Below are 22,556 nucleotides of genomic sequence, written 5' to 3'. Positions count from 1 at the left end.
ATTTTCACTGAAAATACACATACCACAACATATAATTCCCAACTGTTAGCTATAAAATTTCAGGGTGAGAACATATGGAAATAAAGTACCATAACCTCATGTATTTCATTGGTGCATCTTTCGAGTATTCTGTCTAGAAGGCTGTAATTTTGCTTTTCCTAAAAAACACATACACTGGCAGATTTTTATGTGAATTATTCAGATTTAAATATTCAACTAGATTTCATTAATAACATAAGGTATTAAGCATTTTAATAAAGATGAAGTGAAACAAAATAGGGATATTAAAGTGTATTATATAGGTCTACAATTTAAAAAGGAACAATATCCTGGTCTCATTACTTGGTTTTGGCATACAATATTCGTTTTTCCACATTTGTCAAGAATTTATATCTATCATCTATCTATCTATCTATCTATCTATCTATCTATCTATCTATCTATCTATCATCTATATAAATTTATGTTGAAAGAAAATTTATACAGAAAGTCGAATTTGTGTTTGAAGGATGACAGAAACTTATGGAATGATTCGGGTCGGAGCACCTACCTCCCTTAGCACAGGGTCGGTGATGCCATCCAGGTTCACAGAGCCTTCATAGGTTAAGTAGTGAAAAACATTCAGAGCACGGACCGCTTCTGGTCCTCGCTGTTTATAGCCAAATATCAGGTCAATCCACTGATGCAGCTGGCAAGAAACAAATTCACTTTCCAGGGCCTGAAAGAGTAAAAATAAATAAATAAATAAAATAAGAGTCTGTACAACTTAGCAAAGCTCTCTGTTTTTCTTACTTTGAAATAGTTTTGATAAATGAGTAGAATATGCTCTTTACATTTCTATATTTCACAGAATTAGATCTGCCGCTCCTAGAAATGGCAAAATACAACCTCTAATAAAACATATGACTAAATGAAAATTTTCTTTCTTAAATGCCGAACTTTCTTTTGGCTCCATTATGCATACGATGTGAATTTTCAAAAAAATAATTTGAAATGCCTGTTTTAATGCCGTTTCACAATAATTTCATTCCTAATTTTAAAACATTAGTTTGAAGCTAAACAATTTTATTAGAAACTTTGATATAACTTATTTTCCTACTTAAAATCCTTTAAATCTCCTAACTCACCTTGAAAAAAATGCCTTCCTTCGGCTACAAATCAACTCTGCTATTACAGTTTTGGAATCAGGGGCAGTTTTAGAAGTTTGTTGCTGGTGGGAAATGAATGTAAATGACTGAGAATAAATGACCATGCTAAGGCGCTATAAAGAGTCAGGAAGAAAGGAAGGCCTTTTCTTTTCCTAAGAAGCCATCATCTGCTTCGTAGAGGTATGGTGACATGTAGGCATGGAGGTCTGTGACAATCAGGAGTGACAACCACTGCGTGGCTCACTGTGCCCTTCACTTATTGCATTCATTTATTAGAAATTTCTTATTAATTTTAGAAACAACGATTCCAGGAACATGAGCAAAAAGCTGTAGCAATACTAAACAATTTTCTAAATTACAGCTGTAACTAAATACGTGAATGAAGTCATCCTCTAAATGCATATCCTGGATTTCTAAGATCATAAAACCAATTTGGAATTCACTTAATAAATAATCACTTAAATTACTCCTCTAATCATTAGATCTCATTTTTAATCTATAAAATATCTGAATGATACTTTTTCAACTTTTCCTGTGATCACATTTAAGTAGAAATTAATTAACTTCAATTTCTTTTGTAATTTATTCCTTCCAAAATTTTTGGTATTTTATTTTTTTACTCTTTTTGTGGAATTCGACATTTTATTTTTCATATTTTATTTTACTTTTCAGGATGTATATATAAACTATAATTTCAATATCTAAACACTTAACAGTAGTATTAAATGTTAAATATATGTTAACTTTTATAACCGTTATTACCACCACAACCACTACTACCTCTATATGCATAATACTACTAACCATTCTCTGTAGTTTTCAAATATTTCCTATCTGCCTTATTTACTTATCTATTTTTTTATTTTTTATTTATTTAGTTTTTTTTTCTAACTTCCCTACTCCCTCCCTTTTGGCAACCATCAGCTTGTTCTATCTACATGGCTGCTTCTGTTTTGTTTTATTTATTCTTTTTTTTTTTTAAGATTCCACATATATGTGAAATTACATGGTATTTGTCTTTCTCTGTCTGACATATTTCATTTAGCATAATACCCTCTAGGTCCATTTATGTTTTTGCAAATGGCAAGATGTCATTTTTTTTTTATTGCCAAATAATATTCCATTGTATATATTTAGTGTAATCTATCTATCTATATATATAAATATAAATAATGGGATTATATACATAAATAATATATAAATATCACATCTTCTTTATTCATTCATATACTAATGGAGATCTAGGTTGCTTCTGTATCTTGGCTATTATTAGTAATGCTGCAATGAACAGAGGGGTGCATGTATCTTTTTGAATTAGTGTGTTTTCTTTGGATAAACACTCAGAAGTAGAATTGCTGAGTCTTTAGGTAGTTCTATTTTTAATTTTTGAGGAACCTCCAAATTGTTTTCCAGAGTGGCTGTACCAATTTGCAATCCCACCGACAGTATGTGAGGGTTCCCCTTTCATCCATATCCTCACCAACACTTGTCCGTTGATTTTTTGATAATAGTCATTCTGACAGGTGTGAGGTGATATCTCATTGTGGCTTTAATTTGCATATATTGAGTATCTTTTCATGTCTGTTGGCCATCAGTATGTCCTCTTTGGAGAAATGTCTACACAGGCCCTCTGCCCATTTTTTAATTAGATTGTTTGGGTTTTTCTTTGTATGTATTAAGTTGCATGAGTGCCAAATATATTTTGGACATTAACCCCTTATCAGATGCATCATTTGCGAACATTTTCTTTTAGTTAATAGGTTGTTTTTCATTTCGTTAATGTTTTTCTTTGCTGTGCAAAACTTTTTAGTTTAATGTAGTGCCATTTGTTTATTTCTTCTTTTGTTGCCCTTGCCCAAGGAAATAAATCCGAAAAGATAAGTGGTTTGATTTTATTTCTTTGCATGTATTTATCCAGTTTTCCCAACACTACTTGAGAAGAGACTTTCTTTACCCCATTGTACGTCCTTGCCTCCTTTGTCATAGAATGACTACATAAGTGAAAATTTATTTCTGGGTGCTCTAGTCTATTCCATTGATCTATATTCCTGTTTTAATGCCAGTCCATACTGTTTTGATTATAGTTTTATAGTGTAGTTTGAAATAAGGGACCATAATACCGCTCACTTTGCTCTTTATCAATGGTTTTTTTAACTACGCAGGGTCTTTTATGGTCCTTTTTAATAGAGATTGCACTGAATCTGTATATTGCTTTAGGCAGTAAGAACATTTTAATACTATTGATCCTTTGAATCCATGAGCAAGGTATATCATTCCATTTATTTTTATCCTTTTCTATTTATTTCTTCAATGTTATAGTTTCAGGGTTTAACTTCTTCGGTTAAATTTATTCCTAGCTATTTTATGCTTTTGATGCAACTGTAAATGGCTTTGTTTTCTTAATTTCTCCTTCTGACTGTTTGTTATTGGTGTGTACAATCGCAACATACATACATATATATATATATTCTGTATCCTGCAATGTAACTGAATTAATTTATTAATTCTAATTGTGTGTGTATGTGTGTGTGTGTGTGGAGTCCTTAGGATTTTTTATACATAGTGTTATGTCATCAGCAAATAATAAGTTTTACTTCTTTCTTTCTGATTTGGATACTTTTTATTTCTTTTTCTTGTTTGATTGCTGTGGCTACACTTCCAATGCTATGTTGAATAGAAGTGGTAATAGTGAGAATTCCTCTTCTTAGAGCAAAAGTTTTCAGCTTTTACACCACTGAGTATATTAACTGCGAGTTTGTCATATATAGACTTTATTATTTGAGATACATTCCTCCACTTTGTTGTTTTTATAATAAAAAAATGTTGAATTTTGTCTAATGCCTTTTCTATGTCTATTGAGTTTCTCATGTGATTTATATCTTTTATTATGTTAATGTGATGCATCATGTTGATTGATTTATAGATGTTGAACTATCTTCGTATTCCTGGGATGAGTACTACTTGGCCATGGTGTATAATCTTTTAGTGTACTATTGAATCAAGTTTGCTAATATGTTGTTGAGAATTTTTGCATCTATGTTCATCAAGGATATTGGCCTGTAATTTTCTTTCTTTCTTTCTTTCTTTTTTTTTTGTGATATCTTCTCCTGGTTTTCATAACAGGCTTCACAGAATACGTTCGGAAGTATTCTCTCTTTCTCTCTCGCCCTTGTCTCATCTATCTAGATGTGTGTCTCCAGCTCTTTGTACCCTTTTTATTTAAATTTTTCCGAATTTATCTTAATTATCTTTATTTCTTTTATATCTCACTGTCTGGTAGAATTTATTCTTCTTTTTCAGAGTTAATTCAGATATTTATAGACCTTTATTCTTACCTATAACTTTTACAGTAAGTAGATAGATAGATTGAAATAATTTTGCTTGGGATCTTCCAAAATTTATAAATTAATTTGGGAAAATTAATATTCAATTTCCCCATCCAAAGTCCTAGAATGTTTCTTCATTTATACAAATAATTTTCTCTGTAGTTTATTACTGTTAAAAATAAAAATTTTATCCATCATAAAGAGCTGAGGTATTCTTGCTTAAGCTAATTTCCAGATAATTCATAAATTTTGAGGAAATTATAAGATTTTAAAACTTCTATTTTATACTTGGTTATGGATGATAAAGAAAAATGCTATTGATTTCTATAAGATTTTGTTTCTTTCAATTTTTATTAGTTATACTTAAACCTCTTTATTTCTTCTTACAGACTTGTTCTCAACTTTGAGAACTCGAGTAAATAAAAGAAGTCACATGGAGCGTCCTGGTCTGTTTGATCTCAAAGAGTTAGTCTTGATGTAGTGTGCGCGCGTGCGCGCGCGCGCACACACACACACAAACACATATGCTCCTTTATATATTTAATATGCTGTTGGTTTGTCAGATAATATTTTATTTAGAATTTTTATATTTATATTCATGCATTTCTATTTATATTGCTTTTTCCTTTTCCTCCCTTTAACTACTCTTGGGATCAAAATTACACTAACTTCATAAAATGAGCAAGATGGCTTTCCATATTTTCTGGAACAATTTGCATAAGAAATTAATTCGTTCTCTCTTAAAAATCCGGTAGACCTCACCTGTAAAATAATATGGTCTTAGATATTTTGGGGGATGGGAAGATTTTACCATAAATTTCTTTGAAGCTTATAAATTTATTTAATCTGGTGCCAATTTTTATATTTCATATTTTTCTCGGTATTTTTCCATTCATCTCAGTTTTAAAACTTATTAGTTCATAGTTGTTTACGATAATCTTCAATTAAATTTTTAAAAACTATCCTATTTTATTCTATACGTTAGCGAGGAAGCAGAATTAATAAACGATTAACTGTCATTAAATAATTTTGCCTCAAGTATTATTGTGGGGAAAATTATAAAATTAAATGACAAGAAAATAATAAAGTAGTAGGTTAGACAGATAACGTCTTATAGATCATCTGCCTTGCTAGTCACCATGCAGAAAGAAAAAAAATCCATTGAAAACATTTAAAAACTAAATCTGGTTTTAAATCAAATGCATATCTAAGAATTGAATTTTAGATAACACATAATTAAGGCATAAAGATCTTTCTAAATGTGAAGCCTGACACCGACACTTAACTGTGCTCTAAACTGTATTAATCCCTTACTAAACACATGCGAACTGCTTATTTTTCTTTTCAGAAAAGTGTTTTCGTTTTTCAAACCCATTCTGGACTTTGAAACAAGATTTTATTGCAAATACTTACAACTGAAGAAAATAAAGAAATACTTGATTACTAAGCTATGAGGGTTATAATGGCCTTAATAGCTTGCATATCCCTCTACTTGCATATCTGAAAGCAGAAGCAATTGCTTTAAGCCTGCATAAACCAATTCCCAATCCATAAGTCTACCCTGGGGATCTGAAAGGAAGGAAATAAAGAGTGAGATTTAAACCAGAGAGATGATATCTCTTAGATGGATAACAGCTACCTAATTCTAATTTCCATACTGTCCCATGGGTATTAGACGATAGAGAATTCTTTCTTTAGCAGGTTTAGGTACAGCATCTCTGAAACTCACAGAAAAGGAAACTAAGAGAGTAGAATTAACTGTAAGGAGAGAATATTTATGTTTCCTGAATGATTTTATTTAAGAATGTGGAATTTCTATCTCCTTTTCCACACTAGAACAAGAATATTGCCCAGCCCTTCCTCTTATTGCCTCAAAACTCTGCTTCCGATATTAAAAAAAATTCTCTGAATAGACTTGAATATATTCAAGTGGACAACCAGAAAACATTGCTATTTCTGTAGTGTCTATACTAGCTTCTCTTCATGACTATACTGAAGTTGCAGCTATTACCCAGTGAAAGAATCACCTATTTCAAAAAAAGACAAACTAGTTGTTTTAAATATTTATTTGGGAAGGGTTTAAATTATTCTATTACTTGATTGCTTACTGGATGTATTATTATACAGGAGACTAGTTTCCAGCTGCACTAGTACCATCCAAGTCTTAGCCCTCGCTGCTCTCCATATGGGCTACTGGGAAAGACTTCCAAGTCTTTGTCCCATGCGACCCATCTTGCATGCTGCTGGTGGATCAGATCTCTGAAATCATCATGCTCATTCTGTCCTCTGTTTCAAATCTTCCAAGGTTCCTCCTAGCATAACACATTCAGTGCAAACTTTAAGAGCCCTCCCTCCCCGTCCATAGGCCTTTCAAACATTGATCCCACCCTCCCCCACTATTTCTTAGGACTTCTTGATATACAGTATATCCTTGGCTCCAGGAACACAGACAATTCACAGCCCTAGACGTATAGCAGCTAGTACAACTTTGTTGCTCTTTTCTCTTTAAAATAAAAGCATTCCATCCTTTTGCTTTGATTTCAGGTCATATCTGCCTTTCAAGTCCAACGTTTGTTTCCTGAATTTTCCAGCTCACACTCTATGAATTTTTCTATGAACTTCTATGACACTTATCATCAGTATCCTTTTGTTTAATGGGGTAAGATAATGTATACAAATTTACTTGTGAAAACTAATTTACATATAAATGTAAAGTGCTATGCAAAGGAATGGGGTTTTTACCAATTAGCACTTAACTGATTCAAACTTGCAATACTGTAACCTCAATTAGAATATAAGCGGTTTGAAAATAGGGATGATCTCTATAATGCCTCTTTTGCATTTCCCATAGCTCCTAACCTAGCATTAATTAATAAGTTTTTAATAAATATGTATTGGTTGATCAAGCAATGGGAAAAATGTGGTAGTCACAGGAGTAAGGAAGAAAAGAAATGTCAAAAAGTAAGGGTGGGGGTGGGAAAAAAGGCTCATCTATCCATTCGACAAATATTGATTGACGATTAGCTATGCACCAGACACTATTCCATATCCTATAATCACAAAAGTGAGTAAAAGGAACCAAAATCCCTGTCAGAGAGTTTACATTGTAGAGGGAAGAGACTGACAGAACCCAAAATAATTAGCAAGATACAGAGTTTGTCAGAAGTTATATGTATTAAGGAAAAAAGATACGCAGGAGAGAAAGTTTAAGGAGATTAATGGATGGGGAGGGGACTGCTAATTTAGAGGCGGTGGTCAGAGAAGGCCTCCTTGAGTTTGCCATAGTTAAGAACTACAATGAGGAAGTGCACTATAGAAACAACTGGGGAAAGAGAATTTCAAACAGAGGGAACAAACATTCATTCATCCATCATTCATTTCATATGCAGAACATATCATGTGCCAGGCAGCGTTCTAGACCCCAGGGACACTGTGATAAACAAGATGAATTTCCAGTTTCCAAAAATCACATCCCGCTGAAATGCAAATAAACAAGGAGAACATAGTCTAATCTCTCTTCAGCTCCAAATCACTGACCACCTGCCAGCCTCAGAAGATACACAGCGAGTAAGTGTTCCATGTTAAAAAAGACCACGATGCAGTGGAAGATAAATGTGTTGACTCGGGCTTCTCCTGATGCTGGAATTTCTGCTAGAACTCACAGTGGGTAATAGGCACCAAGTCCCAGACCCCGATCCCAGTCCTTGCAGAAATAACTAAAATGTAGTGGATTTATTTCTGCTACTTCAGCCATCGCCACTCTACACACCGTCTCCCACCCTGCCTGGCTCTGTACGACTAGAGAAATGTGAGGGCAAGTGGCCCCTGCTAGGAAGTTGCAGAGGGATAATGTTGGCTCTCACTTTAAAATACATCCAGAATCGATTAATTTCTTATTGCCTTCATTGCTGCCACCACGATTGCTCATGAGACCTCCTAACAGATATGCCCCGTGCCTCAACAGTCACCCCCCATGGTGCGGCCAGAGTGGTCTTTTCAAGTCTGCTCTTAGCAATGTGTCTCAAGGAACTAAAAGAGATATTCAATAGGTATGCACATGAATGTTCATAGAATAAATGTTATGTACTGATAATATAACAAAACATTCTATAATAATTAACACAGAATATTTACTGTTCACTACAGCCAGAGAGTTGAAACAACCTAAACGTTAGTTCAACTGATGAAATGATAGACAAAATGTGGTATATCCATACAGTGGAATATTATTCGGCCATAAAAAGAAAGGAACTACTGACACATGTTACTACATGGATGAACCTTGAAAATACCATGCTAAGGGAAAGAAGTCAGCCATGAAAGGCCACATATTATATGATTCTCATTTATAAGAAATGTCCAGAATAGGCAAATCTATAGAAGCGGAAAGCAGGTTGCTGGTTCCCCCTGGCTGGGAGTGGAGGGTTGCTAACGGTACGAAAGTTTCTCTTAGTGGTGGTGAAAATGTTTTAAAAAGGACTGTGGTTTTGGTGGCATCCATCTGTGACTAGAGTCAAAACCACTGAACTGTACACTCCCAACAGGTAAGCTGTACGGTATGTGAGTTTTATCTCAATAAAAAAAAAAATAAGTAAGGCACTCTTCTGCTCAAAGCACTGCGATGACTCTGCATTTCACTCAGAGCCCAAATGCAAAGTGCTTGCCACGGCCGTCAGGCCTTCCGTGATGGGGCCCCGCTGCTCACGCCACCCCCACCCGCTGCATGCCGTGCTCAGCGCGTCCCAGCCAGGTATTCCCTCTGCCTGCCGCGGCCTCTCCCCGCGAGTCACCTGGTCCACCCTCTCACATTCTTCAGGTCTAGGATCGAGTCTTCACAGTGAGGGGACCCCGAGCTCCCTCCCTGGGTTCCTGATCCCTTACCTTGTACGCCTTCCTTCTTTTCCACAGTATTGATCACCTTTTAGCATACTAGATATTTTACTTATTTACTCTTTATTGTCTGTCTTCCTTTGTTCAAAAGGAAGCTCTGTGAGGGTAGGGATCTTTGTTTGTCCCCTGGTGGACGGCAAACACGCAAACAGTGCCCGGAATGCTCCCCAGTGATCTGTGACTGAGCAGGTCACGGAGGCTCTCAGCGCTTACTGTGGCCGTGTTTGTGCGCTGAGTTCATAGGTCTGCGTTACTAACTAGAATGTGAGCAGGCCGCTCCCTGGGTCGGTCCCGTTTGTGTTTGCAGAGCCCAGAATCCTATGAAGCGTGTCATAGGTCCCTAATGACTGGGATAAATTAAGGAATTTCTCTACTTTAGCTTTGTTTAGAGTAGAATCCATGTCCAGTTCTTTCTTATGTTTTCCATCATGCTTTACTCGGAGCTGGCTCTCCATAAAGGTTTATGTCATGAACAAATCTCCGGTTTTAGAGATAAGGAGGACATGGATGCTCCATGAAAAAAAGGTGTTAATTATTTGTCATGGCTAACACGCGGCAGAGCAGGCCCTCGCACACACAATATCTATCTCAAAATTTAAGTCACTGCAAAAGACTTCCAACAGTTCTTATGCTATTTGCTTAAAATTCTTTTTTCTTTTTTTTTGAGCAAGGTGTTTTTTTTTTTTAAGTATAATACGCCCCAAATGCAAATGTTTACCTATCACAAAAGATTTTTTTCTTTAAAATATGAAAATCTTATAAAGAATGTAATACAGTAGGAGCAAGAGCACGTTGAACCCTGTTTTTTCTGCCTCGGGGCTCTGTGCTCTGCTCCGCGGGGCACCGGGAGGCTCCCGGGCTGGGGGCCGGGGGCGCTATCAGCGCACATTCGTGAAAGGCTTTGCCTAAAATAAATTTCAAAAAACAGCAGATGATGATTGATGAGCCCAGCATTAAGGTAATGTCATCAGAGATACTTTCTATTTCTGTCCCGTGTGAGGAGGTCAGACTATAATCATGTTAGAACTGAACACAGTGCTTTATTAATGTTTCATGAGTGAGTCGCTCATGATCAGCATAGCTTGGTGTGGGTAAATTAACCAGTTTGGGATGTACAAACTCAATGCATTTAAAATTTATCTAGATGTCCACTGAAAGTGTCTACATCACTTTTCTAGGTTTTCTGATGAGACCAAATTTTGAATTTCACAGTACTTCAGTGAAACACAATCTTTGTCACCATAATTAGAAAATATAAACAACTATATATAACCAATTATACATATGATTTCCTAGAACTTTTTAGTTTTTTTTTTTAGAAAAAAAAAAACTGTGGGCTAACAGAAATAAATACATCATCAAAAATCAAAGCAGTGTTTCATTTATAAAAATAAGAAAAGGAAAAGAGGTTGTAGACATGTAGACTTCTATAAATGTGTCAAATGCCTCTTTAATTGCTAGCGTGAGATAATAAAACTGATTATTTATAATCAATGATATCATCCCTTTTTATAATATTACTTTTATCTGCTTGGCCTTGAACTTCTTAATGACAGCTTAAAAGAATAAAGAAGGAGTGCTCATGGATACAGACTACTAAATCCACAGAGAGAGAGAGAGAGAGAGAGAAGCTTTTTTTTTTTTTTTTTTTTTACCACTATGAATGTCATTTCTTTGGGATATATGACATTTTCATTTTATACTTTAGGCTCATTACAAAAAATTCCTTCAAATAACCAAAGATAATCCTAGTCTAAATCATAAATATGCCAGAGCACATTTTCTCTAAACTTATTTTCTAAGAACGAAATCCTATATGAACTACCCAGGCAGCATGACGGGAGAAACTTCTATAATGTTACAAAACAAGATAAAAAAAATGGATGCTGTGTTCATAGAATTCATGGAAAATCTATGGAAAATCGAAACACTTATATATTTTGTATTTCCATCCAGGCTTTATATATTAGAGAAATATTTATCAAACAAATACTTCTTCAGGAAAAAAAGAAAATATGTGGATAACTGGTTGCATTTTCTAGTTTTACCGCAGAGGCCGACATCATATCTGCATGTTATCAGTATGATCATTTTCCCCATCACGCTTATGGAAGAAATGGCCGGAAGCGGGAGCAAAGGACACGAAGCAGGGCGCTGTGAAGGACAGGCCGACACCGCGGCGGGAGAGCAGCTGGAGAGACACGGCCACATGTTAGGAGACCTTCTGGCATCTCTGAGGGCTCTGACGCGGTGGTTTGGGTCTGTCCTCTAGCTGTAAATCTGAGGCAACCAAGAATGGCTGCTACAGACATGGAATGTCCCCTCTCTGCTCTCTGAAGTGCCTTCAAGGAAAGCCCAGGGAAAGAAGCAGAAAGCACGCACACTTCTCAAGTCACCGAGCGCGTGCCAGCTGGGCGCTTCCTGCACACGGTCTGTGTAACCCGGCACCGCGTGCTAATGCCGCAGAGAACCGAGACTGGGTGGTCTGCTTTTCCCAGCTATTCCACCCCATGGAATAAAAATTTAGTTCACAAGGCTTACCAGATTCATTAATACCTCTAAGATAGCAGGAATTTGGGTCTAGAGTAGAGAAAAATCCCTGTGCCTCGCTCTTTTCATTTCTTTATGAACACAAGTTTGAACTTATTATAATAAAAATGTACTATTCATTTCTGAAATGTTTTATGATATTTTAAGAAAAGTACAAGTATTTATCTCTCCTGTTTTAGTCAATTATCAAGTTTAAATCTTTTGAATATGTGAGAACAAATCTTCGAGGGCCAGTCACTTCGCCACATTAAACATAATCCTTATAGTTCCTACTGCGTCATACACACTTGGCTTGATGAATACGTAGTTACAGTGATATTAAATAGTGGATTTATTTTAAAGAAGCACAAAAGTTTGCCTTAAAGTTTGCTCAGTAACAATTCAGTTGTTAGATGCAGGAGATAAGAGGCACGTAAACAGAAGTCAGTTCTTAAACTGGTTATGTTTGTATTAGAACTATATTATTTAATGTATTTCATTTATGTACAATATAAGTATCCTCAGCAACTATAAATAAAAATAACTTATTACTCAAAATTTATATCCGTGCATTTTATTCTCCCTTAAAGTAAGAGGGAAAAATCTATTTCAGAGGTTAAATTGTCTTTACAGTGTTATAATCATTTTCAGGCTGTCTTTCATTTTTTAATGAATAATCTGGGATTCTCTTAAAACTCAAATGAATGATATCATTTGGTGAGAATCAAGTATTTCTAAGGAAAAGGAATTTAAAAAATCTTATGTGGTGATCATATGAATAATGAAATAGACCAGAGTGCCACTGATTAAAACTGAATTGTGAGTCTGAGTAAAAATGAGGGGTCTAGAGGTCATCCATTCATAGATATAGATAGTTCCAAATAACATACTGGGTTACACTCCAAAGTTCCTTTATAATTTGGTGTTTGGAACATACACTGCAGTAGAAATGGTTAGCAGTCTAATGTGTTTTGGTTCTCAAGTTGATAAATAGAGCCATATTTAATTCATAATATAGGTGAAGTTTTAGAGACTATTTGCGGCTCCAGGGGATATGACACTCAGAGTTCTAACCTGTGACACCAGGCGTGATAAAGAAGGGAAAGCACTCAGGTAGAGAGAGGCCTTGGGCAAGACGCTTCACCCTTCTGGGTCTCAGTCTCCTTGTTTAAGCAAAGGTCTGATCCAGGTCTAAAGTCCTGTGACTATGAATTTAGGATGTAAACTAATGCCATGTCCTCCATTTGCAGAGTTGAAAGACAGCCTTCCTCTCATACCTGCTGGCAGTGGGACCTCGGACTGCCTCAGCTCTAAGCACAGGTTTTATTGGCTGACAAAGGCAGCCTTACAGGGTGAGCATTCGGGAATAGTTAAGAATAGGATCTCAGACAGTCAGGTCTGCATAGCTGTTGGGGCCGGAGATGCTGCTTAGTTTGGGTCAATTTCCACTAATATCTTTTTCTTCTTCTGACCCCGAGGTCTTGGCTTCTGATTACCTCACCCTTCTCCCTTTCCACAGCCCCTCAAGCCACCGCCTACTCTGTAGTGGGGAGCGTGGATAAGAACACTGCCACTTCGGTAAGTCAGTGACGTCTGGCAAGGTAGTCGTGAACGCCACTGCCATATGTGGACCTTACTTGGATTCTGATTCAAATACATAACAAGTCAAAACAAAATAAAACATTTATGAGACAGTTGGACAAAACTGGGAAAGAGTGAATGAGGGTTAAAAAATATATTTTGGGTCATTGTTTTTCCTGATATAATTCCTCAATTGACTCAGAACAACAGCACACTAGAGAGGTTGTTTTGTAAAATGGTTCATTTCCATATACACCATAACCACACTGGGATTAAAATCTCCTTGAATATGAATAAAAATGTACTAAAATCTACAAAATTCCTATATGCAAACATGCTATGAACACATTTTTTTATTTGAACACCCAGACGTCTGTCATGCAGATTTAAAACATAATGTCACTTTCTGTAACAATGTTTACTAGACTCTTTAAGTCGAGTATATTACACTGTAAGGTATGTTTCACAATTTATAATTTCCTATATACAAATATGTCCTAAATGTAAATTATTTTGTTTTGAATAATTTATGAACCAAAACAGAGTACAGATTTAGCCAGTGGACAAAAAAAGGCTTGGGCTTATATTTTAAGCATTTTAGAATATGTTATATTAGTCAACAGATGCTCATCTGTTTGTCTTCTCTTAAGGGAGCAAATTTAACTAAATTACCATTCTTTTATTAGTCTTTGTGAAAGGAAAATCCACTCGACGATAAAGAGCACTGTCAAAAGGCAACAGTAAATGCGTTTCCTTCTTTTTCTTAAAAATTTAATCTTGAATTTATAGATGTTAAATGACAATTCATTAATAGTTAGAAACAAAACTTCTTGGTGACTGCTCAAGCAAAATCAAAACCTCTCTTACCATCCTGTTGATCCGTACAAAGTCTTCAGGCTTTTTTGCCCAAGGGGGAAGATCAACATCATTTACCACCACTTCATCTTCTCTGACACCAAGATTATATCCATTACTGTTGACGAACATCTCCGGTAGGTAGTAGAACTCTGGAATTAGTTCCTGACAAAAATTAAAATGCAGCATATTAAACCACTTTAAATATCAGTTGAATAAAACTATTAATTTATAACAACTGTAAGCTGAATTAAATAATTCATTATTTAACTCGATTCTTAATTTTGAGAAAAGAGTCTAGAAGAGAAGATGAATATTGTTCTTGAATAATTTGCTTGATAATTTATGTTTATAAGATTTTTAATCTTGACACAAATTAGTAAAAACAAATAGGTTACAGAATCAACGATAGTTCACAAGAGCATTAGTAAACAAATATGTAAAGCCACATCTGCAAGTCTATGCTATTCAGCAAAATTTCTGCATATTACTAATAAAATATCCAAATTAAAAAAAAGTCGTTGCCAAAAAAAAGTTCTTTTCTTTGACTACACTGGCAACTACAATACATGCGTTCTATAAAGATATTCAGTTTTATTTGGTAATTTGGCAAGATAAATGATTTTTATACCCATCACTAAAGATAGTGAAGAGAAGATATGCAACATGATTATGTTTTAAATATTTAATGCAAGCCACCTGAATAATCAGTTCTTAATAAATTAGATACAGACACCTTGTGAGTATGGCATTAACAACTAGGTTCGAGAAAAATATGTTTGATGCACAATGTCTAATATATGGTTTATGTTACTTAAGAATAAGTTCGATATCAAAATGAATGGATTTCAAGACCCTAAAAGTTTTTTTATTGTCCTTTTTTTTAAAAGCAACTAGAGAAAATGAAAACAGAACAATAACAAAAAAACTCACCGTAGTTGTTATTTATACCATCTATACCATGGAAAAATATGGATCTTTTCAAATATCAAGATGAGAATTAAATTAACTTTGAATTATATTGTGAAATGCACAAGGACATTTATTTGTGTAACATAATCAACATTGATGGCACGGGACCTGAAATTCGAACCTCAGTGTGGTCTTTTCTAGGGATACATGGAAAAAATTTAAGACTACCAGACACAGTTCTTCAAATAAATTGAATTCTTCAGCCCAAAAAAGTATATACAAAAGCTTTCTCTTTATGGATTCATCTTCTAAAACCAATTTATCCGTTATAGCATAAGTGGGTATCTTTGTAATGCTCTCTGAGAATTTGATCATTATTCATTCCTATGATGATAAATATGAACCATAAGAATATGATAGTGCTTATTTTCTCCAGCATTATAGGAGCATGAACGGATTCATATATATGAATTTTCTGGATAAATGGAATTTAGATTTTTAAGAATCACAGTTTTTCTTCTACTTAAATCATTTAAATAAAAATCTTTCTAAAATCCATTACATAATTCCCTGATATTTATTTATTCATATAGTAAAAGTTGATTACCAGACATTGCGATGGGTACTAATAAACCAAAAAATGAACAAGGCATGGCTTTCCTCTCAAGTAATCCATGTCTGGTCCACGGGGCAGACGTATCCACAGATTGTTATAACGGACAACAGTAATAGCTGTGAGAGAAGTAAAACAAAGAGCGAGAGAGCAGGGAGGAGAGCAGGGAACTGTGGGCAAGCCCAAGGAGACTTCACCGTAGATGGGACACGGCTAAGACAAAGCCAGGGGAACGGGGCGGGGGGACTATCAGGGAGTAGCACCAAGGACAGCAAGGAGCGAGTATGGGTGGAGTGTAGGATGTATCAGGGGGCAGATCAAGATGGGGATGAGATGGTAGGAGGTACAAGAAGCCAGATGATGAAGGAAGCTTTATGCCAAGCTAGGCCATTCGTATTTTGTCTCATTGTTAACAATTTTGAAGAAGAGTCATTGACATGGTCAAATTTGTTTCAAAGCAAGACATTGGATGACAAAGTAAAGGACAGATGGGAGAGGGGAGAGACTAGTACATGTGTGTGTGTGTGGGGGGGGGAGAGGAACCAGCAGTGGCAAAAACAGAGGGAAACTGCGAAAGGTGACCACCAGTCGTGGCACATAAGGGGACATCTCGTGGGACTTTATCAAGGAGGGGTAATATGCAACAGATGAGTGAATAAAGCTGTGGACCCGGGGATGCAAAAAGAGAAGGTATGAGATGACGCACACCGAGAGGCAAACATGCATTAACGATAAACTGTGTCCCAGATACGAAGGCCACAATGAACTGTGCGAAAGGAGCATGATGGTGAAATTAACAGAAACTTGAAAGGGGGAATTGAAGAGGGCTGAAAGAAAAACTGATAGGTAAGTAAACACCCTTATTTGCAGATAACGATACAGTTTAGTTGGTGGTTAACATGGGGCTAAAGGGTGCTTCTGCAGTACTAGATCAGCAAGGATTATAATGAGTTCAACGACAGTGTGTATCATATCGAACGAAGGAGCAATTTGGTGAAGGTCACTGATTAGAAGGCAGAAGTATCATTGCCATTCTCAGATACTCGTACACAATCAGAAATGTACAACGGTTACGAATTCAATGTTTTTGTTCCCTAAAATTCAAAGGTTGAAACTCTACCCCCTAATGGGATGGAATTAGGAGGTGGGTCAATTAGGATTAGATGTAGCCCTGAGAGTGGAGCCCCCACAAACAGGATTAGTGTCCTTGTCCGAGGCCTCAGAAGGCTTGCTTCCTCTCTCTGCCATGTGAGGATACAGCAAGAATATGGCCCCCTCTGAACCAGGAAGCAGGCTCTCAGCAGATACAGAACCTGACCATGTGGGCGCCTTGATCTTGGACTTCCAGCCTCCGGATCCAAGAAATACATTTCTGTTGTTCATAAGCTACCCAGTTAATGGTAAAATATAGCAGCCCGAGATGACCACAATAATTATTAACTTATGATTTCAATGCATTAAGGTAAAACATACAATTTTCTTTTGATTTTGTTCTCACTGTTTGGGAACATGGTAAATTAGTAAAAGACAGAGAGAAGATAAAGAACTTGCTATTTGTACACTACACCTTTTATATGACACTGAATAGAAACAGCATCCCGAATGGTCTGAGCAGGGGAAAGAATGTAAGCTCATGTCGCTGCTTGGTGCAGAAGGGGGTTCATATGTAACAGGTTCATGTAAGTCTGGGATTTCCCTATTGCCTTTTGGAACTTATTTGTGTTCATGTCCTATCCCTACAACTAGACTATTTAAGCTTTCTTGAGGAGAGAGAGGAATAGATAGCCACATGGCAGAGCAACATAGATTTTTTTTTTTTTGAACAGCCTTAAGATTCAGTTCGTCTTCAACTGTCTTGGTGCCTGTTTTTCATACATATTATTTCCCATTCTTTCCTGTGGAATAGGGTCCTATAAAATATGTGGTTATTAACCTACTTACCACTATAACAGTATTTTATCGAATGTCATTAAATTAGATTTATAAAGGCATAAGAAGCCTTTATGAATCGTTATATTAATAACGATTTGGGCAAAAGTAGATTTTTGAGCCTTATTTCGTGAGGTTTAAATTTTGTTGAATCCCCCATAGGTCTTGGTGGTATGTTTTGCATGCAGCAGGTGCTCATTAAATATTAAAGCACTGACGATATTACAGTTCTTTTAATATCACTAGAAATCTTCTGGGGACTATGCAGATGGTTGGAAGAATGCCTCAAGATAGGAAAAGAGCCAACGAAGTACTTTATTAAATAAAAGATAAAGGATGAGCCCAGAAACAAAATTTGTACCTCTTGAGGGGAAACTTTTGCAGTTGAAAAAAATGTTATCTTGCCTATGCTAGCTTTGTTAAAAGATTCAAAAGTGTAAAAGAGTTCGATTTAAATTTAGAAAAAGTGGGTTTTAAAGTTGCCAGCAAAGTCAGAGCCAAAGTGCAGAAGTGAGAGAAGCAAAGATCGTTTTAATTTAAGCACTCTGGGAAGAGGCTGAGGGCCGGCCCCCGTCAGGGAGACCTGAGTGAGGCTGAGAAGGCTCTGCCCTTCTCATGTGACGCGGCAGAGGACGAGGACCGCGGCGGGCACGTCCGGGAAGGCTGAACCCGGGCTCACCAAGAAGTGGCACCACCAGGGCCATCAAAAGAAACCCCTCAGCGAGACGTCTCCTCACTGCAGTCCTCATGGCCAAGCAGAATGTCGTCGTAAAGCTGGGGCTTAACTAAGATGCTGGCGTGAACTGTTACAGGCTCGACATTTGAGGGCACCAAGAAACCCAGATTTCTATTGGTGGGAACTGTCGCAGAGCAGACACATTTTTAGAGCAAAGATGAAGAAATTCCGGAAGCTGATTTTCAAGACTCCTAGAAAGGACCAGAGCTAAAAAGGACTGAACTGTCTGAACCCTGAAGTCCTGAGATGGAGAACTTTGGTTTTTTTTTTCCTGAAGGGGAAGGAAGAGCGAGTAAAATCATGGAAAGTTCAGGGAGGAGTCGCTGATGCAGCAGAGTGGGTGCAAATTTTATGCCTCCGTTTTATTGTTTCAAACGGCATTTACAATTTAAAAGTGAGTAGGTGAATATGAATTTAGGTTCACATTTATAATTAAAAAAAACTGAATTTATAATTTACATTCACACTTATAGTATTTAAAAAAATAATCCTAATGAATAAATGACTTTCATCTCTGAGATTCAACTGTTAGGTCCAAGAAGGTAACAATGACTGTATCTCTGCTCCAAGACAAAGGATCAGCCGAAATGTTACCTTTGGTCATTCGATCTTAAAATAGCAGGCGTTTTTTTTTTTTTTTTTTTTTTTGTATCTTACTATGTCTTGGCTGTTCTAAGTCCTTTACATATTTCTCTTAATCCTCACAAAAACTTTATATTTAGGTATTATTATTCTTCCTATTTTGTAGACTTGAACACAGAGGCGAAGAGAGGGTAAGTAATTTGCCAATGACCATGGAATCAGGTGGTAAAGCCAGAAATCAAACCCAAGCACTTTAAATCCAGGGTCCTCGCTCTTTCATTCTCTGTTTTGCCTTTTAAAGAAGCAACCCAGTCACACTATATGACTTTAATTTTCTGCAGTTACTATTTTCTTGTTTTATTCATTTGTGCTTCCGCGCCCTACCGATGGAGCTTGTCTATCCTGCTCATTTGCTTATCACTCACCTGTTAGAAAGGTGCCTTCCATGCAATAGGTACTCACTACTTATTTGTGGGATGAAAAATGAATCAATTATTGATATATATTTTTCATATCCTGAATTACAGACATGAAATAGTGATAAAAAATATTAAAGGCCATGGTTTTCAAACCGTGTTAGTTAAAGCAGAATTACCTCTGGGGGTACCAGTTGGCTGTAGTTCAGGGGGCGGCTGGATGGGCAGGCAGTTTGTGGGGTGGCCCCTTCTTCTCTCAGACAAGGGCTGCTTTACGTGCATTTAAGTCAAAGAGATTCGAGTTTAAATCCAGACTGCCTGCTAGTCTGGCAAGTTTCTTAATGACTTGAAAAATAGATCAGTTTCTTGGTATACAAAATTGTGATGATGACAGCATCTAACTCTCAGCGTAAATGTAAGGACTTAATACAGGTCATGTTTGTAAAACAACGCATTTCACAGCTTTATGCAAAATACGTTTTAGAAGCTATTCACTCTATCAACATATATATTTTAAAGATGTAGATCAAAAATATTACAACTGAGTTTACCCGGTAGCCAAGTACATTCGTGATCAGTAAAAAGCTCTGTCACTCTGGATATCTCTATTTGAACATCTATGTAGACTTTTCAGATGAGTAAAGTATTTTTATCAACTATACCGACAGATTATATGCTACCTAGGCTATCTGTAGCTCAGATTTTGGTTTTGTCGAACTGCACAATCAGATTGAAATGAATGGTATAAACAAAAGCAGAGTTTAAAATTGTTTTAAATTAGCAACTTGTAGAGTTTTTCAAAGATCCTGTAAAACCCCTCCTACCCCATGTGCCCTTTGGCATTTCCACGTTAGGTAGGAAGCCATGAGCAACAGGGCACAAAGGACTGTGGTCCAGGCTGAAGACCTCCCTTGGGACCTCCCCGAACGCCCCTTTTATGGTTATAAAGTACTTCTATATCCTGAGACACAAAGGGGTAAGAAGCTATAAAATAGCAGGCGGTTTAATCCGGCCTCAAGCACATGTGCAGTCAGTCCCACACTAACCTCCCTATGACCTAGCCTCATTATAGCATCATTATAATATCATGCCTATGCCGGGAAGTTCATGAATCTGCGTAACCGCATGCGCACTAGGCAGAGTTATATAACAGTCAAATGTCAATCAAAAGACCTCAGGTGCCGATCATTTAGCATCACCCTTGTAACTTTTCACCACGGCCCTAATATAACACTTCTGTTGTTACAGCCCTCTTTGCTGTAACCTGCCTCTCCCTTGGAGCGTACTTTAATCATACCTTTTGTTTCTGCGCGGTTACAGCCCTCTTGGGCGTGACCCACTTCTTCCTTGAAATGTACTTTAATAAATTATACATTTTTCTAAATTTCACCGATCTGTAATTCTTTACTGAGTCCGCGAGGAAGAACCGAGGGCCCCTCTGGGCCGCCGAGGCATCGACAAATTTCACATCGCCCAGTGAGGTGACACTTCCATAAGGTGGAGTCTACTTCCCCTCTCTTTGAACATGGACTGGCTTATTTCAACACATGGAATGTGACAAAGTGACACCGTAGGAGTTCCAGAGAAGCCTAAGACTTAAGGGTCCTTGCAGTTTCTGTTTCCATCCCTTAGAAGCCAATCATCATATGAAGTGGTGAGGCCACCCTGCGGGAAAGATCATGTAGAGAGACAGACACGCCTGGCCAGTCTCTAGCTGTTCCAGCCAAGCTCGCATGAGCCACAAACATGTGAGTAAACACATCTTGGCTCCTCTGGCCCAGCCATGCCACCTCAGCTGCCACTGTGCGGCAGAGGCGAGTGGTTCCTGCTGCGTCTTAACTCTAATTGCATGACTGTCCACAAAGAGTCACTGTTGAATCAAGACAAAGTTTGGGGTGACTTGTTACACAGTGGCAGATAACTAAAACAGAAATTTGTGCCTGGGAGTGGAGTGCTGAAGTGATAAAAACTTAAAGCATGTGGCATTAGCTCTGGGACTCCACGGTAGGCAGAGGCTGGAAGGGGGTGAGGAGACTTGGTGGATCAGGAAGATCGGTAAGGAACTTGCTATGGGAAGTGGGAGAAAAGCAACTCGTACTTTGCAGTGGTGGAAAAATGAACAAAACCGGTTTCTACAATAGTTTCAAAGATAGTCAAAGTATCTAAAGAAGTAAGGCTCTTCAGAGCCTTATAAAAAGCATCCTAACTCACAGCTTGTCTGGGAAGGATTTGTGAGTGTGAGTCTTTTCTCATTGTGAACTATAATTTAATAATGTTTTAAGTTGGTGTACCAACTTGGGCAAAGGAGGCTTTGTCCCCAGCATGTGGAGAAAGCTACTCAATGACTGAATAGAGGGTCTGTCGAGGTTCACTTGCTTATCTGTATACTAGACATTCGCGGAACAGATAACTTGTCTTTTTATTTCCTCTCCCTTCACTTGGTCTGCCCTTGTGACTTGTGAATGTTGCCGGGGTAACACGCTGTAACTTCCAAGCCTAGGCATTAAGTGGATTTGCCATTCCCGTGTTTTTATCCTCTTGGTATCAAGTCACCATGAAAACAAGTGTGGTGATCTTCCCAGAAAGCCTATATAAAGAGAGAGAGGAGCGGCCAGTCCCCTGCTCTTCTGGCCATCCTTGCTGAAGCACCAGACATGTGACTGAACTCTCAGACCCTCACGAGCCACCCCAGGTGAACTCACACACCTGACGAACCCTAGTCTGATTGTAGAATGCTGAGACAAAGTTGTTGTTTTTTTAAGCCACTAAAGTTTAGTGTGATTTTTTACACAGCAATAAATGACTAACGTATAACTTGAGTGGTCAATTATTCCAAATAGTCAAAGTGGCTAGATATGACCATATGATCATGCGGAAGAATTAAAGTGGCATATCATCCAATGGATAAAGCACTGGCAGTAACTCCATAGCCCTCAGTGCTAGCTAGCTCTGGCTTTGTCTTTGCCTGCTGTATGTGTGAGAATGTAGGCAAGTCACTGAACATCTGTGAACCTCCTTTATAGAACAGGGGTCATGACA

The 22,556-nt window shown here is 37.1% G+C and overlaps 1 protein-coding gene across 16 annotated transcripts in view; it reads right to left on the bottom strand.

Annotated features, from left to right (window-relative positions):
- Nucleotides 1–22,556, bottom strand: part of NBEA (neurobeachin) — a 611,133-nt gene that overhangs the window by 37,760 nt on the left and 550,817 nt on the right. For all 16 annotated transcript variants that reach the window (XM_036228295.1, XM_036228296.1, XM_036228300.1 and 13 more), the window contains 2 exons: nucleotides 14,342–14,494; nucleotides 551–718 (listed from right to left, as the gene is read on the bottom strand). In XM_036228295.1, coding sequence (XP_036084188.1) covers nucleotides 551–718; nucleotides 14,342–14,494 — 321 coding nt within the window. The remainder of the gene's footprint in view (nucleotides 1–550; nucleotides 719–14,341; nucleotides 14,495–22,556) is intronic.

This window comes from Rousettus aegyptiacus, unplaced genomic scaffold, assembly GCF_014176215.1.
Source record: "Rousettus aegyptiacus isolate mRouAeg1 unplaced genomic scaffold, mRouAeg1.p scaffold_m13_p_11, whole genome shotgun sequence".
In the NCBI taxonomy this organism is placed as follows: domain Eukaryota; kingdom Metazoa; phylum Chordata; class Mammalia; order Chiroptera; family Pteropodidae; genus Rousettus; species Rousettus aegyptiacus.
The sequence above is the reverse complement of the archived record's forward strand: the minus strand, read 5'-3'. Positions and strand labels throughout refer to the sequence as shown.